Source organism: Coregonus clupeaformis, chromosome 15 (assembly GCF_020615455.1).
Source record: "Coregonus clupeaformis isolate EN_2021a chromosome 15, ASM2061545v1, whole genome shotgun sequence".
Lineage (NCBI taxonomy): Eukaryota > Metazoa > Chordata > Actinopteri > Salmoniformes > Salmonidae > Coregonus > Coregonus clupeaformis.
Genome location: NC_059206.1, coordinates 16340351 through 16356240, shown reverse-complemented (window position 1 = coordinate 16356240; position 15890 = coordinate 16340351). Strand labels below are relative to the sequence as shown.

The following is a 15890-nucleotide window of genomic DNA, read 5'->3' as shown; positions in this document are numbered from 1 at the left end:
GTCCGCTCCACCGGTGCTGATCCAGCTCCCGTCAGCGGCTCCACTCCGGAGCCAGAGCAGTCCGCTCCACCGGTGCCCAGTCCAGCTCCGGTCAGCGGCTCCAGTCCAGACCATGACGTCAGCCCCTCTCCAGGTTCGGGGTCTCCCACACCAGGGTCCAGACAGGGCCTGGCGTATCGTGGGAGGAAGGAGAGGGGAAGTAGCGCGCCGAGGTCCAGACCAGACCAGGGGCGCAACAGGGAGGCGGAGAGTGAGAGGTCGTCATGCCCCGAGCCGGATCCGCCTCCGAGGCGGAATGCCCACCCGGCCCCTACCCTGTCCGCACCTTTGGGGGGGGGGGGGGGTACTGTCACGCCCTGACTCAGGGGACGCTTAAATGTTGAGTCAGGGTGTGTATATTCTTTGTTGTGCGTTTTCTATGTTTATTATCTAGTATGTGTATTTCTATGTTGGCCGGTGTGGTTCCCAATCAGAGGCAGCTGTCGCTCGTTGTCTCTGATTGGGGACCATACTTAGGCAGCCTATGGGCACTATTGAGTTGTGGGATCTTGTTCCGTGTAAGGTATGTTGTGTGTATCTACCTTAGGACGTCACGTTTTGTTTATTGTTTTGTCGTGTGTTTATTTAGTTGAATAAACATGTACGCATATCACGCTGCGCCTTGGTCTGTCCCGTCATTAAACGAACGTGACAGGTTTAAGGTTAGGGTTAGGGTTAGGATAGGGTTAAGGTTAGGGTAACAGGTTGGCGACACAATGTAAGTTAACTTAAAAAAACAACTATTTTACAACTTCTTCTAGTGTGTGATATTCTGTATAATATGCAATGCATATTAGTGTACAAAGGTTTCAGTAAAAGGAATATGCTTGAAAACACTTCACCATTTGCAATCTGAGTTTGGCGCCATATGAGAGGATATGAATGGAGTGGAATGTCTCACTTAAAGGGCACTCCAGTGTGAATCATCAAAAACATTTATAGAACCGAAAAAGAACCAGACAATGCATGCCCTGTGAGGTAGGCCAACAACAGAATTGCCAGAATTGATCAAATTAATCAAATGCCTGATTGAAAGGTTTTTAAAGGTTTGAGGCCGCAGATGGTTGATTGCCTGCTGTTAAAGCTTTTGTCATTACGTTGGGCTTCTCAGAACAATCACATTATAGGCTCATTCTAAACTGGGTCGATTCATGATACCCAATCATAGCGAAGCAGTTATTAATAGTTTGGCCAAAACCACATGAATACTGTAGGTTCCTCAGTCTGTCACAATTAACCATAATGTAATAGTGATCTAGCTGCCCTGAGCATTTCCCTGGTACAGCCGATGGAAAGTAAAATTGGTCTCTTGAGAAGTAGGTCACCTACTGTATTAATTTGGGTTGCTATTCATACTTTTAGACACATTCATAACCTACATGTCTCCAATGTCTTCTTTGGTATTTGTGCCCTTTCAGTGCAGTGACATTCAACCTTACAGACATTTCACTGGAAGTCCAATGAAAACGGTGTTCTCAGTGTGTGTACATTATGCGCAGAGACAATCAAGTAATGTAGCTATTCTATTCCTGGGGCCTGCTTGTGCACTTCAATGGATGCCATTTTTCACACCATTAACTACAGCCCACTGGATTTATTTACAGCTCAAAGATAGGCCAAAAACAATCCTAAAAACGGCCACGAGCACAATAGCAACAATTGATCTAAGCTGTTCCAATCAGTCTGTCGCCAGCCTGTACAGCAGGAGGAACCATTATCTCTCTCCGCCCCCTCCTTTCTCTCTCTCTTTCTCTCTCTCCCTCCCCTCTCTCTCCTTTATCCTCCCCTGGAGGAAGAGGAAGGGTTGCAGCTTCACATTATGTACAAAGATGCATAGCAAGCCCCCTCAATCCTCTACCTCATGTAATGGGATCTAGTCACAGATAGCTGGCATTGTAGAAAATATATATGGCTTACCAGGTTGATTTGATATGATGACTGCTTTGATATAAGGGCCAATTTTGTACCTCGTCTGGGCTCTAACCAGGAGCTTTCATTATCATCTATGCTGAGTGCAAGGTCCACAGAAAAGGAGAGGTGGGTGCGGGGCGTCTGAGCTCAAAGGGCCAGCTAATCCACTGGGTTTTACAGGCATGCTGGGCTGGTCAATACACTGGCCCTGCATCTTAAAGTAGCTGTAGCTCCACAGCAGTGCTTGGTAAAAGAGGCTCAAGGGAACGGTATGCCTGCCTGGTGCAGTTTTCTCTGTCTCTCCTCTCCACAGCTCCCTCTCAAGGTTAGAAGCCACTAAAGATGTAACTCTTTATATCCCACTGCTAACGTGTCTCTCTGTTTTATTACAAGAGCGTTATGGGTCATTCTGAGGAGGAACTAGCCTGGCTACTGGTCAATGAGGTCATCCAATGGTCACTCCCAGGTCACGTGACACTGACTGAGGCACACAGGTATGGAGACGGGGGGGGTTGCTGACTGAAGTCAATAAAGATGATACAGAAGTGGCCCTGTCATGTTGTTCATGTGTGGAATTTAAGGAACTTTGCTGGAGGCATAATATCACCAAGTTAAATTGGAAAATTTAATTTCAGCACACAAAGGAGGTCAGACAAGGTGGAACAAATTGACCTAGTATTGCGTCACTGCTGTTTTATCTCTGGTTGGATGTGAAGCTATAGGAAACCCTTTGGCCCAGTTGTGGCAGGTTTAGTGATCCTATCCCATCTCAGAGGTGGCGATAAGCCTTCAGCATAGCCCAGTGAACTCCATGTGCCCGCAGGGTGGCTGGTGAGCGTTTCTCCAGCCCCTCAGCTTGGCCAAATCCTGCCCTTAATCTGCAGTAAATTGCCTCGCTAGTCGCTACCAGCGTGCTGGGCTGGGGCACCCTCACTGGAGAGCACTAGAGCAGGCCAGGGTAGACTGGGCAGTCAACGTAGGGAACTGGCAGGGAAATAGAAACAGTTGCTTTCTGGGAAACGGTCCACCAGGGCACAGAGACTGATTGTAATTTGTGATAAGTGGGCTCAGGTAGACTAAAGGAAACCAGCATCACCACCTGCAGCGCTAACACATGATTGGTTTGTGGCCACAGGGGCATCTTTTTCACACATACACTGTAGATGTTTTTTTTTATTCAACAAAAACCTTTCCAATTAAGGCACCTGTTCTCACACTGATCATCCAATTTTCAGACTGAGCGGTTGGGTTGGTGCACCAATTTACAATTGTCATAATTGTGCTGCTAGGCAGGGAGTGTCACTGTGAATGCACACCTAGTGGCCAACATTTGACACTACAGCTGTCAGGTGTCCTCATCCCTGGCTAGCCTGCCATGCTGGAACTGTCGGCGGGAAAACAGAGAGCAAACGGAGGAGAGAATAAATGTCCCCTGCAGAAACAGCCGCGTTTGATTTGGATTTAGGGCTTCCTGTGGCTACCTCTGTGTTCTGACTAGATTTAAGCGGTGCTGAGCTCTGTGGCGGTTAGCCGAGTGTGCCGACTCCCTTGCTGTCCCCCACCGTGGTGCTGGGGCCCGGTCCAGACTGGATCAGGACTGATCTTCAGCCAGCTGTTTATATTTTGTATTCCTCCCACCACATCACACTGGGCCCAAACAATGCACTGTTTATAGTATGCCACAAAACATAAAAGTGCTCCCCTGGAAACTGCTTTCTAATCAGATCATTTACATGGCATTTTCCTTTGTCCGTTTTCATTTTTGCAATGATCCCTTGATTGTTAATATTGAATCAGAGGGGGCTCTAGCTGCTCGGGGATCATTGAGCCACAGTGAGAATTGGTAGCTTCTTTTACCAGCCCTGTATAATGCAATATTAATATTCAGACCCAGTGTGTTAGTGCATGTGAATGGGCATAGTCCAGTATAGCGAGCTTAGCTTGTAGAGCCCAAAACTGTCCATTTGTTAGAGAAACAGACACAGCTTGGGGGAGAAGATGGATAATGACGCTGCTGATGCAATCGTGCCCTGTCTCTGGTACAAACTAGAACTGCACAGTAACAGCCAATCTCCACAGCCACGCTTATGAAGTGGATCTGCTGTGAGGCGAGCTAGCTACCCTACCATGGACCCTCTGCTTATCACTTATAGAGACGGCTGTCCTACTCTCCCAGATCAATGATTGGGCAGCCAGACTCTGAGTTCTAGGAAATGGTGCACATTGTACACTGCCAGTGATAATTGCTCTCAGTCTTTCTTTCTTCGCTCCTCTCATTAGCTACGTTAATTCTCGCTCCTGGTTTTCATGGCCGCCCTATTTGCAGTTTCCTCTCACTGAGCATTGAAATCTTCCATCCTCTGCTCTTCGTATGATTCTACATAATGACTAGCTCCACATAATGACACTTCCCTATTCCTTTTGGCCCACCACTCCTCTCTCTCTGTGTTGCAGCCTGCCTGCTCTTCCCCTCCACTCTCCAATTGTTCTGTCCTTACCGCCTCATTTAATGCTTTCAATTTACCAGTCTTGTATCTCTCTAATACCCAATATGGATGTTCTCTTACATTTGCTATTCCTCAGCTATTTGAAATAACTTTTTATTCATTGGGATTCAGTTTTAACATAAAGTATATTTCATACTGCAAATAGCAGTGGATGCTTTGATTTTCATTTGGTTCCATTTCTTTTGCTGTCAGAGATTCTAAGGGTAATGTTGACATGATACCACAAATTAATACATTCCTCTACAGCTGCTATTGCTGATGATGTGTGGAGAGTATATTATCAATGTTTTTCATTTTGGAGTCCTTTTTTTAGATTCTGCATAATGGGATTCACAAATGTGACACAATTGAATGGTAATGCTGGAACCATCATATCATGAAGCGTGATGAGTATATAGCTGCTGTAATACATTTCTCTTTGGGATGTAAATAAGATCAATGGCATCTCTCTATGTGATTGCGCTGCCTTCTAAACTGACAGTTGTCATGATGACTTCTTCTTTACGGCTTGGTTTAGTTTTATGTATAGTATGTAACGTTGTTCTATCATGCCTCCATCTCCTCTCCTGTCTTCACACCTCCAGCACAGACCAATGGCTGAAGTGAGATGAGGCAAGGCTGTGGGTCTAGCTCTACTATCATTTTACAGTTTTAGATCCACTTCCAAAAACACTCTCTGTTGGCTGTGCCTTGGTGCCGCTACTTTAACCCCCATGGGGCAACGGTACAATAGCCTCCCCTGCTGTGGCCCTGGAGCATGTCTTAGATAACCCACATATGTAGGGCTGGGCCCAGGACCACGTACTGTCCTGGTCCTGTATGACCAGGGTTCAGGCCTGGCTGTGGAGACAGTCACTTATGAGCTGTTGGTACAGTATGTAGACTGACGGGAGCTCTGCTTGACTTTAACCCTGAGAGCTCTGAAATCAGCCCAGCTCCCTATGGACCTCTAGAGATAATTCTATCTTTATCTCGGATGCCTCCGGATCACCATACACCATCAGGCTTTTCCAAACACCATCCTCCAACATGGAGTGATGATCTACCACCCAGTCAGTCCAGTTCAGTTCACATTCACTCACCACGTTACCCTGACTCCCGTTATTGATTTGTTTTTTTAACATATCCAGTAATTCATCATTTATTTATATGACAGATGTTATCTATTATGTTATTAATTTAATGTGGCCAAGAATTAGAGATTTTCCGGAACATTAGTCAGCCATCCATCTGCCGGTACATTGAGCACTAATACATATTTTCCCTTTTTTTAACGTTTTTCCTTTAATACAGTCCACAATGGAATAAATTAGCAAATTGCACAATATTGATACTACTGCCACTACTGCTGTTGTAGCTAATGCAATCTCTTGCTACCAATTTTAATATTTCTATTTGTGTTCCCTTTAGAACGGATTATGCATCAGCTGCTGTATAGAAGCCTTTTTGGGGCTCTGAAATAAGAACCGTAATACTGTATATGTTAGTGCTGGTAGAGGTAGCTAGTGTTTTTGTTTATAAATAGCTCCAGCCAGAATTATTCCACTTGCAGGCGTCCTATAATCATCCATCACTAGAGCACCCGGTAGGTTTTTCTGGGCTCAGAGGGAAACGTGAGCTGTGTGTGAGCTGTGTGTGAGCGGTGTGGAGCGATGTGAGCCGTGCCCTTGCACCTCTCCCCATGTGAGTACATAAAGGAGGGAGAGGTGAGGTGAGTGGGCGAGAGACTGGGGGAGTCAGGGGAAGGTGGTGGTGATGGAGTGAGTTATGACCCCTCTCCCTCCCACCCTCCCCTGGGTCTGGTCGGACTCTCTCTCCGTGGGTCTCCAGGTCACTGGGTGTGCCCCCGGCACCCCGCTCCTGGCCCCCTGATTAGATGTAGGTTGGGAGGCAGCTAATAACAGACAGGGTGGGGGTTGGAGGGGGGATGTGTCAGAGAGCCACTATTTACTGAGAGAGAGAGAGAGAGAGAGAGAGAGAGAGAGAGAGAGAGAGAGAGAGAGAGAGAGAGAGAGAGAGAGAGAGAGAGAGGGAGAGAGAGAGAGAGAGAGAGAGAGAGAGAGAGAGAGAGAGAGAGAGAGAGAGAGAGCGAGAGAGAGGGAGAGAGGACATCCTCTGGACGAAGGGTTTAATAAGATCCCTTTGCTCTCTCTTTCCTTTTTTGAGGAGATTTACAAGAAGACAGAAGGAAGGACAGGGATTGCAGGGGATGGGAACCTATTGAACCTACTGTACCAGTGATGGGCAAGATTGCTTTGCATTTACATCCACATTGCACACACAGGTACATGCACATGGACACGCACATAAACCCACACACACAGATACACACACACACACACAAAACACATACACATCTATCCTCATCTATCCTCCATTCTAATATCAATGCATTTTCGAAAGTACAGTATACATTCCAGAGAGACCCACACACTGTCACACACTATATGTTCCACACACATATTCTTCCTGTTCGTTTATCCCTTTTTGATGCAGACACACACTCTGATCTTTTCATGGCGTTACCATGGCAGTTGTGAAAATACCGTAGAAATCCAGCTGATAACAAAATGGTTACATAACTAGTGCAGTGCCAAGTCCTGTGTCTTACCTAAGCACACCTCTTCTCTCCCCTGTGTTTCTGTTTCAGCCCAGATTCCTGGCTTTGCGCTGCCTCTTCTGCAGCCTGTGTTACTCTTTATAGAAACACTATTTAAAGAGGGTTTCATAGGATGCTGAATACATCTGAACTACACTTATTGTTGTGTACTTGATGATATTTGACATAGCCCTTCTATGCCAAAAGGAAGATGCTTTTATAATTACGGAAGCAGAAACCGATATTCTCCTGCCACCTGCATCAAAGCCAAAGTGATGTCATCTCGTTCAAATCCTAATTTAAAAGCATATCTATTCTGTGAAATGCATTCTATACACTTAATTCAATTCAATCCTCTCAAGGAGTAACTCCCCCAACTACCTCCCCCCTGCAGCCCCCCACCCCCACCCCCCGGAGCCTCATCCCCAGTAAGCTAAGACAGTGGTGCATGCTGCCCGCTATAGTGCCTCACCTCCCGGAGTTCCTTGGCCACATCCTTGAGCTCTTTGAGAATGCCGTCCAGCTGGTTGATCACCATCTTCATGTGGCTGCGTATGCGTTCTCTGGGGGTCTGGCTAGGGGTCTCAGAGGTGTCCCGGGCCGGAGCTCTGCTGAGGGACATCCTTCACAGGGCAACGTGGGGCCAGGGGCCGGCGGGCTGAGGCTGAGGGCGGGGGCGGGGGGGAGCCGAGTCGGGGTCCATGTCTCTGGCCGCGAGGAGCCTCAGTGCTACTGATCCGAACAGGGGCCCCGGCCACGCAGGGAGACCTCAACATCTTAAAAGCACCTGGACAGCCAAAAGACCTTGCCTGGCCTGAGCGCTCAACCCCCTGGCCTTATCCTCTGCCATCCATGGCTCCAGAATGGATAGTACCAAAAATGAAGCGAAAAGAAACATGAAAAAACTCAAGTTAGATCCACGGAACAGGAGGAAGAAAAGAACATGCGTTAAAATGGTGTGTGTGAAAACACCTTATGTAATATTGTTGAGCCAGAGAGCCTACTCATCTCATGTGTCAGTGTGTACGTTTGCATCGGTCTCTGAGGAGGATATTTATTTAGATTGTCTGTATGAGGAAGTTGCTCTTTTCCACTCCCACTCACCTTCCTTTACAATCTTATTTAGCGGGTACGGTGCAGTGACTTTGTGTCAGCCAGGTTACTGTAAAAGAGTGCAGCCCAGGTTGTCAAGCTGTTCAACCTCCCTTGTAGATCAGAATATCCAAGCATAATAGAAAAATAGAACTCCCAGCAGTTGCTCATTTTCTGAAATGATCTTGTTCTACATTATTGGTAGGCAGTAGAGACAAGCTTTGCCATCTAAATATACTCCCTTAGTTTGGCTTCTGTCTTTTTTAGGGAGAGAGAAGGACAAATCCGTTTTGAAAACAATAGATATTCCTCCTGTGTCCTGTGCTGTGCAGTGTTCCCTTTCTCTCAGAAGTGACGGGAGAATAAATTAATCTTGAAGGAATAAAGAAATAGCCCACTTCAAAAGCAACTTCTGCACACATCCATTTTATGCTCAGATGATGACTGACATGTGTTGTTCACTTCTCATCAGAGAGGAGGAAGGAAGGTAGGAGGAGGGATGAGAGTCTCTCTGTGCTTATTTGTGTGTGTGTGTGTGTGTGTGTGTGAGTGAGTGAGTGTATGTGTGTGAAAAATGTATTTTCTTCAACGGCAGGGCTTATTCCAGGTGGCAGGAATGAGGATAAACGGACATTTTAGCGAGTAAAATGTGACTAATGAATAGAATGTGCAGGGGAAGAATGACAAACAAACATGGTGATGAACCGGAGGAGGAGAAAGAGAAGGAGGAAGAGGAGGGTCCTTCTCCTGGCATTAGGGTGACTGGCGTGTCCTTCGTGCCCATGCAGTGACCCTTGTCCTGCCCTTTCAGTTGGTCCACTCTGGTCTGCAGGGGTGCACCCAGAAACCGGACACCAGAGAAGAAAAGCAGAGATGATTCACTTCTCTCTCTCGCTCCCTCAGTTGTTGCTAAGGGAATCCAGCAGTCTGCCTGGTTGTGCTGCTGATTGATTCATTATTTTTGCTTCTTCTTTTTATCAGTGCATTTCTCCTTCTGTGGACAGTTTTCAAAAAGGCAGAAAGCCCTGCGCCATCTCCATCCAGCAGTAAGAGGTAAATCCCAGTAGCGCGTCCCCAGGGACAGCCGGAGCCCAGGTACAGGCAGGGGGGCGAGACACACACTGAATCCAGGCTGATGCTACTGCCAGAGGGCAAGCTGGCCAATCACACATGACACCTGGAGAGACGGGAGGGTGTCGTTCCCTCTCTCTTTTCTCCTCTCTGGGCTCAGCAGCACTGCAAATAAAACACAACAGCAATAGAGCAAGGAAGAGAGAGAAGAGGGAGGGAGGCAGGGAGATAGACAGGAATTAACTGCGGTGCTGGAACTTGCCGATATCTAGTCTCAGCAGGACTCTCCCACCTTCCTCTCATTAACACACACAACACACACACACACACACACACACACACACACACACACACACACACACACACACACACTTACCTTCTCTCTACATCAGCAGCTGTAGTTGTGTCCAGGGCTTACAGTCTATGCTCCTCAGTGTTACTGACTGATTATATGCACAGGAGGATCATCCAAGCCACGCACATCCTGCTAGTTCTCTTGCAGTCTCAATATCTCTATCAAAACGTACACTGACACCCTCTCCCGCCCTCTCTCCCTCTCTCTCTCTTTCAGTCACACACTCACACGCATATTATACTCCCCCACTTTTTCTCTTTGTATCTCTCTCTCTCCCTCCATCACTTACTGTCTTCCCAGAGAAAGCAGCTCCAGTCAGAGGGCGAGGAATTCATTCAGTGCCGTGGCTCAGCGGAAGGAAAGAGAGCATGTGGAGGACGGAGATGTGGAGGAGGAGGCGGGATGGAGGAGGAGGCAGGAGGAGGCAGAAGGGGAGGTAGGCGGGAGGAACGGCCCTGACAGCAGCACTCTTAGACACTAGAGAGAGGAGGCGGCTGAAGAATAGGGACGAGCAGCAGAGTGTAGATCCGGCTGCTGCTGCTACTGATGATGCTGAGGCTGAAGCTGTTGCTGCTGTAGATGCTGATGCTACCGTTGCTCTAGTGACGATGCTGTGGAAATGAAGAAGCCACCCGCCATCCTCATCAACCCTGCCGGCGTCGGGAGACCGCAGAAAGAGCTGAGCTACTGCGTACAGAGCTGTGGAGAGGAGCTGTATCAGTCAGAGCCCTCTGGAGGCTGCTCCTGACGCCACTCTGTCTCTCTCTCTCCCTGTCTCTGTCTCTGTCTCTCTCTGTCTGTCTCTCTCTCTCTCCGTCCCGTCTCTCTGCCCCTGCGCCCTGAAGTGTCCTCACCGACTGCCGGATGAAGGCAGGCTGATGCCAAGGTTTATGGTGGGGCTCAGGCTCCTGCCAGCACAACTTGCTTTGCTGCTCCACTCTGACTGTGTGGAGGGAGGAGGGGCCTGGCGCTTTAAAGGCACAGCACTAGTTAGGTAGCTACAGTCTCCTCTGCCTGGATCCTCTCTCCCCTCTCTCTTTCCCCTCTATGTATCGCTCTATCTCTCTTTTCTCAGGATGGACTCTTCCTCTGCTCACAGACAGCCGACCCTTCACTAGGGAACGAGTGTCCAAAAATTCCTGGTTGTTGCATCATTAACACACAAAGCAGGTTGGAGTTGTTATGACCTCATCAGGGAGGGACTGCATTACCTTCCTTCTCCCTACTCTCCTCATTAGGATGTTTTGATCATAGCATCTATCTAACCTCTCCAGAGGCAATTATCTTAATGTGAAATTTGTAACAAAAGCACGTTGTGTGTCTTTTAGCAAAGCAACAATGGCATGTTTTAGCGGAAGTTGTCAGCAGGTAGTGAATGTAGGGTTCCTGTGGGGTGTTGTGGGTAAGTGTGCTAAGAAGCCTTGGCATTATTTTGCATAATTGTTAAGGGAGATGTTCTGTGGATCCAGGTCCAGACAGGGACGGCCTGTTCAATAGGGCGATATGGGCGACGCACTGCCAAACGGGAAAAGGAAGGGATTTTTTTTCTAATCAATTATATCACGGCAACAGTAGTTATCAGTGTTGTAATCTATACGTCTGATCTGCCACAGTGCCACACTGCCACTAAATGTCGAATCAGGCTAAAGTCGTGCTTCAAATGGCTCCACCCCCTTTTGGGGCGATTTCAGTCAGATTGAAAATCGCCCAGAACTTCTGTCATAGACTCCCATGTAAAATCTATTTTTTTCAAATTTCAGAGCCTTCAATACAATCTCAATGGGTGTCTGTGGGCTTGCACTTACGCGCTTTCGTCACATGAACGTAACTAAGAAAAGAGAGGGTAGCAGCGTCAATCAATTCACTACTACTATCAACATGGCTAGGCTTCAGTGCAACTCGATTGTGTCTTTGAAAGAATTTCCTTTTTGTCGGCGAACAAATGAAGATAAATTGGCAACGAAACAATTAGGACCTCCCAGACCAAATTTAATAATTCAACAGGTTTCTACTAAAGGGGGAAGTCCTACACCCGAGGATTTTCCAAAAAATGGTACGAACGAAAAAATAACATTGCCACTCAACTGGATGAGGGATACAGGCTAGCTGTCCGCCGCCACAACGATGAGGTTAGTGTTGATAATCACAAGTTTACTGGAGAACTGAGACCAAGTAGAGACTTTGGACAGGGTGGATATGGTTATATTGCGATATTGTCAATACAGTATATCGTAAAGTATCACTATGTAACTCGATTTCTTTCACCCCAATCCCTCAAATTAACGGTAAATAACTGAATTGTTTGCCCCACATTTAGCTAAGATGATTAGCTAGCCAGCTAAAATGTTTTATTTAGTTAGCAGTCGCATCTACAATAGTTTACTGTCAATAACATGTCTCCAAAAATGACGTGGTGTCTCCAATTGTGTTGACATTTTACAATTGCGATGCGCATCCATGAGTATCCACTTTCTGTAGCTCAGCTGGTAGAGCACGGCGCTTGTAACGCCAAGGTAGTGGGTTCGATCCCCGGGACCACCCATACACAAAAATGTATGCACGCATGACTGTAAGTCGCTTTGGATAAAAGCGTCTGCTAAATGGCATATTATTATTATTATTATTATTATTCCAGCCTTGTGTAGGTCTCCAATTTTGTCCCTGACATCCTTGGAGAGCTCTTTGGTCTTGGCCATGGTGGAGAGTTTGGAATCTGATTGATTGATTGCTTCTGTGGACAGGTGTCTTTTATACAGGTAACAAGCTGAGATTAGGAGCACTCCCTGAGATCAGTCAATAAATGATTCTGGTATTGACTTATATGCTGCCCCTGTCTTCATGTTGTTGCTGGACATATCTTTTTAAAAATGTGTGTAGGTCACCTAAATCATCAGAAAAATTGCCCCTCCTGAGAATTTTTTCAGGAGCCGCCACTGGGTCCAGATAAGTCTGTAGTGAGGACCAGTGTGGTTTGGACTGCCAGGATCACAGACAGTGTACCGCTTCTTTGAACGGCTAATTGGGAGGATTCTGCAGTAGAACATGTATTCCCTTTGTACATTTGCTTTGATTAATAAAACATCAGGTTTGGCATGTTTTCTTTCTCCTTTTGAAAACATCAGTGATAAATACTATACTATATTGGAATATATCTCTGTGTTCCTATAATGGTATATCTCTTAGATCAATTCTTAATTTACATATGGTTATCAAAGCAGTGACTCACTCCTGCAGGTTCATGCTCTACAATATCCGTAGAGTACGACCCTACCTCACACAAGAAGCGGCGCAGGTCCTAATCCAGGCACTTGTCCTCTCCCGTCTGGACTACTGCAACTCGCTGTTGGCTGGGCTCCCCGCTTGTGCCATCAAAACCCTGCAACTTATCCAGAACGCTGCAGCCCGCCTGGTTTTCAACCTTCCCAAGTTCTCTCATGTCACCCCGCTCCTCTGCTCATCTGCACACTCCACTGGCTTCCCGTCGAAGCTCGCATCCACAACAAGACAATGGTGCTTACCTACAGAACAGCAAGAGGAACTGCCCCTCCCTACCTTCAGGCCATGCTCAAACCCTACACCCCAACCCGAGCACTCTGTTCTGCCACCTCTGGTCTCTTGGCCCTCCCACCCCCACGGGAGGGCAGCTCATGCTCAGCCCAGTCCAAGCTCTTCTCTGTCCTGGCACACCAATGGTGGAACCAGCTTCCCCCTGAAGCTAGGACAGCAGAGTCCCTGCCCATCTTCCGAAAACATCTGAAACCCTACCTCTTCAAACAGTATCTTAAATAGTCCTCCTCCTCACCTCGACCACGTAATTTCAATGAAATTACATTGAATCAACGTGGAATAGACGTTGAATTGACGTCTGTGCCCAGTGGGTCCTGGCAGAGGCAGCCAGGTTTTTGACTACAATGTCCTGGTACTGGGTAAAGTTAATGATGCCGTTGACCTTAACAAGGGCCCCAGGACCAGTGGAATCAAAATAGCCCCATAACATCAAAGCTCCACCACCATATTTTACAGTAGGTATGGGTTTCTTTTCTGCTTATGCATTCTTATTTCAACACCAAACCCACCACTGTTGTGCGTGGCCAAAGAGCTCTATTTTCATGTCATCTGACAAATGTAAACACTTGGAGTTTGTTAAACGGCATTGGCACTTGGATTGGAACCGGTGCTTTGGTCAAATGACATGAAAATAGAATGCATAAAATAAATAATTCAAATTCTGAGCTACAGTGAGCTCCAAAAGTATTGGGACACACACTTTTGGAGCTCGTTGTATCTCATTATTTGTACTGTTTATTTTATACAGTCATTATTGCTCATCTTTATCAAGGGTGTCAATAATGTTTGACTCCACTGTATATGGTTGTACAAAATGCCCTGTAGTGAACCGGAAGAATATGTGTGTGCGTGCATAAGTGTGTGTGACAGGTGAATCCGTCCATTCACACGTGGCACAGCATTGCGTAGAGCCAGGATTCTCACTAGCAGCTCCCTTATAAAAAAAGCAGGTGTCCTTGAACATGTACAGTATTTGACTTGGATGGGTTTACTCTTAAATGCAATAACTGTTTTCAATTTTAAATCAATAATAATTGAATTTGTTATGAACAGTGACCATATCTATTGCAAGTGTATTCATAGTCTATTTTAATTTGTCACTAGTAGAATTCCAGTGGGTTGAAGATAGTTCCCTCTCAGGGATGCCTTCATTGGAAAGAAATGGAATTATTTCCTGCTGTAATATATATTTTAACGGTAAGGTCATCCCGACTATTGGGTTTTACTATGAATCTGGAGCGAGTCCAGAGAAATATTGGTTCCACTTAATATTTCTATCCTGGATTTATTGTGCCTGGCCGTTTATGAAGACGTTTTATAGAACACAATATTTTTCTTGAGGGAAACACACAAAGACCTGCTTGAGTGACCGTTGGTCCAGGGGAAATCAGCCTGTAATGTAGACCTATAACGGGTCTGAGTCTGGGTGGGCGGGTCTTTATTTGACTGCCACTGTTTACCTCACTCATACACTACTAATATGATACTTCAAGGATCAAGGCTCTTTTTATTACAGTTCTTTTCTTGGCTGTCTTCCTTGGCTGCTGTCTACACCACAGCCCCCTGGCTGGCTCTGCTCAGGACGCGTGCAGTAGGATTTATTTTTCCTAATAAACCTGAGAGAGGTGAACACAGAGGATCAATAAAGGTAGCATATCCTCCCTCGCCCTCTCCTGCAGCCTAGACCATGTTCTCTCCCAACTTCTTTTCACTCCCTCCTCTCTACATTTTCTTCATCTGTTTCTGCTGCTAAGGCCACCTTCTACCACTCTAAATTCCAAGCATCTGCCTCTAACCCTAGGAAGCTCTTTGCCACATTTTCCTCCCTCCTGAATCCCCCCTCCTCCTCTCTCTGTGGATGACTTCGTCAACCACTTTGAAAAGAAGGTTGACGACATCCGATCCTCGTTTGTTAAGTCTAATGACACTGCTGGTCCTGCTCACACTGCCCTACCCTATGCTTTGACTTCTTTCTCCCCTCTCTCTCCAGATAAAATCCTGCGACTTGTGACTGCAGGCCACCCAACAACCTGCCCGCTTGACCCCATCCCCTCCTCCCTTCTCCAGACCATCTCCGGTGACCTTCTCCCCTACCTCACCTCGCTGATCAACTCATCCTTGACCGCTGGCCATGTCCCTTCCGTCTTCAAGAGAGCGAGAGTTGCTCCCCTTCTCAAAAAAACCAACACTCGACCCCACTGATGTCAACAACTACAGACCAGTATCCCTTCTTTCTTTTCTTTCCAAAACTATTGAGCGTGCCGTCTTTAGCCAACTCTCTTGCTATCTCTCTCAGAATGACCTTCTTGATCCAAACCAATCAGGTTTCAGGACTGGTCATTCAACTGAGACTGCTCTTCTCTGTGTCACGGAGACTCTCCGCACTGCTAAAGCTAACTCTCTCTCCTCTGCTCTTGTCCTTCTAGACCTGTCTGCTGCCTTTGATACTGTGAACCATCAGATCCTCCTCTCCACCCTCTCAGAGCTGGGCATCTCCGGCGCGGCTCACTCCTGGATTGCGTCCTACCTGACCGGTCGCTCCTACCAAGTGGCGTGGCGAGAAGCTGTCACCGCACCACGTGCTCTCACCACTGGTGTCCCCCAGGGCTCAGTTCTAGGCCCTCTCCTTTTCTCCCTATACACCAAGTCACTTGGCTCTGTCATATCCTCACATGGTCTCTCCTATCATTGCTACGCTGACGATACACAACTAATCTTCTCCTTTCCCCCTTCTGATAACCAGGTGGCG

The 15890-nt window shown here is 46.9% G+C and overlaps 1 protein-coding gene across 3 annotated transcripts in view; it reads right to left on the bottom strand.

Moving 5' to 3' along the window:
- LOC121582284 (inhibitory synaptic factor 1-like) overlaps positions 1–10606 on the bottom strand; it is a 69527-nt gene extending 58921 nt beyond the window's left edge. Inside the window, exons 1-3 of one of the 3 annotated variants that reach the window (XM_045225010.1) lie at positions 9864–10606; positions 8161–9384; positions 7529–7912 (exon numbers count right to left, since the gene is read on the bottom strand). In XM_045225010.1, the coding sequence (XP_045080945.1) occupies positions 7529–7678 (150 nt within the window). In that variant the 5' untranslated portion in view covers positions 7679–7912; positions 8161–9384; positions 9864–10606. Of the gene's footprint in view, positions 1–7528; positions 9385–9595; positions 9800–9863 lie in introns of those variants that run through there. The other 2 variants (XM_045225008.1, XM_045225009.1) reach the window with 2 other exon arrangements.
- Between the last annotated feature and the right edge of the window lie 5284 nt (positions 10607–15890).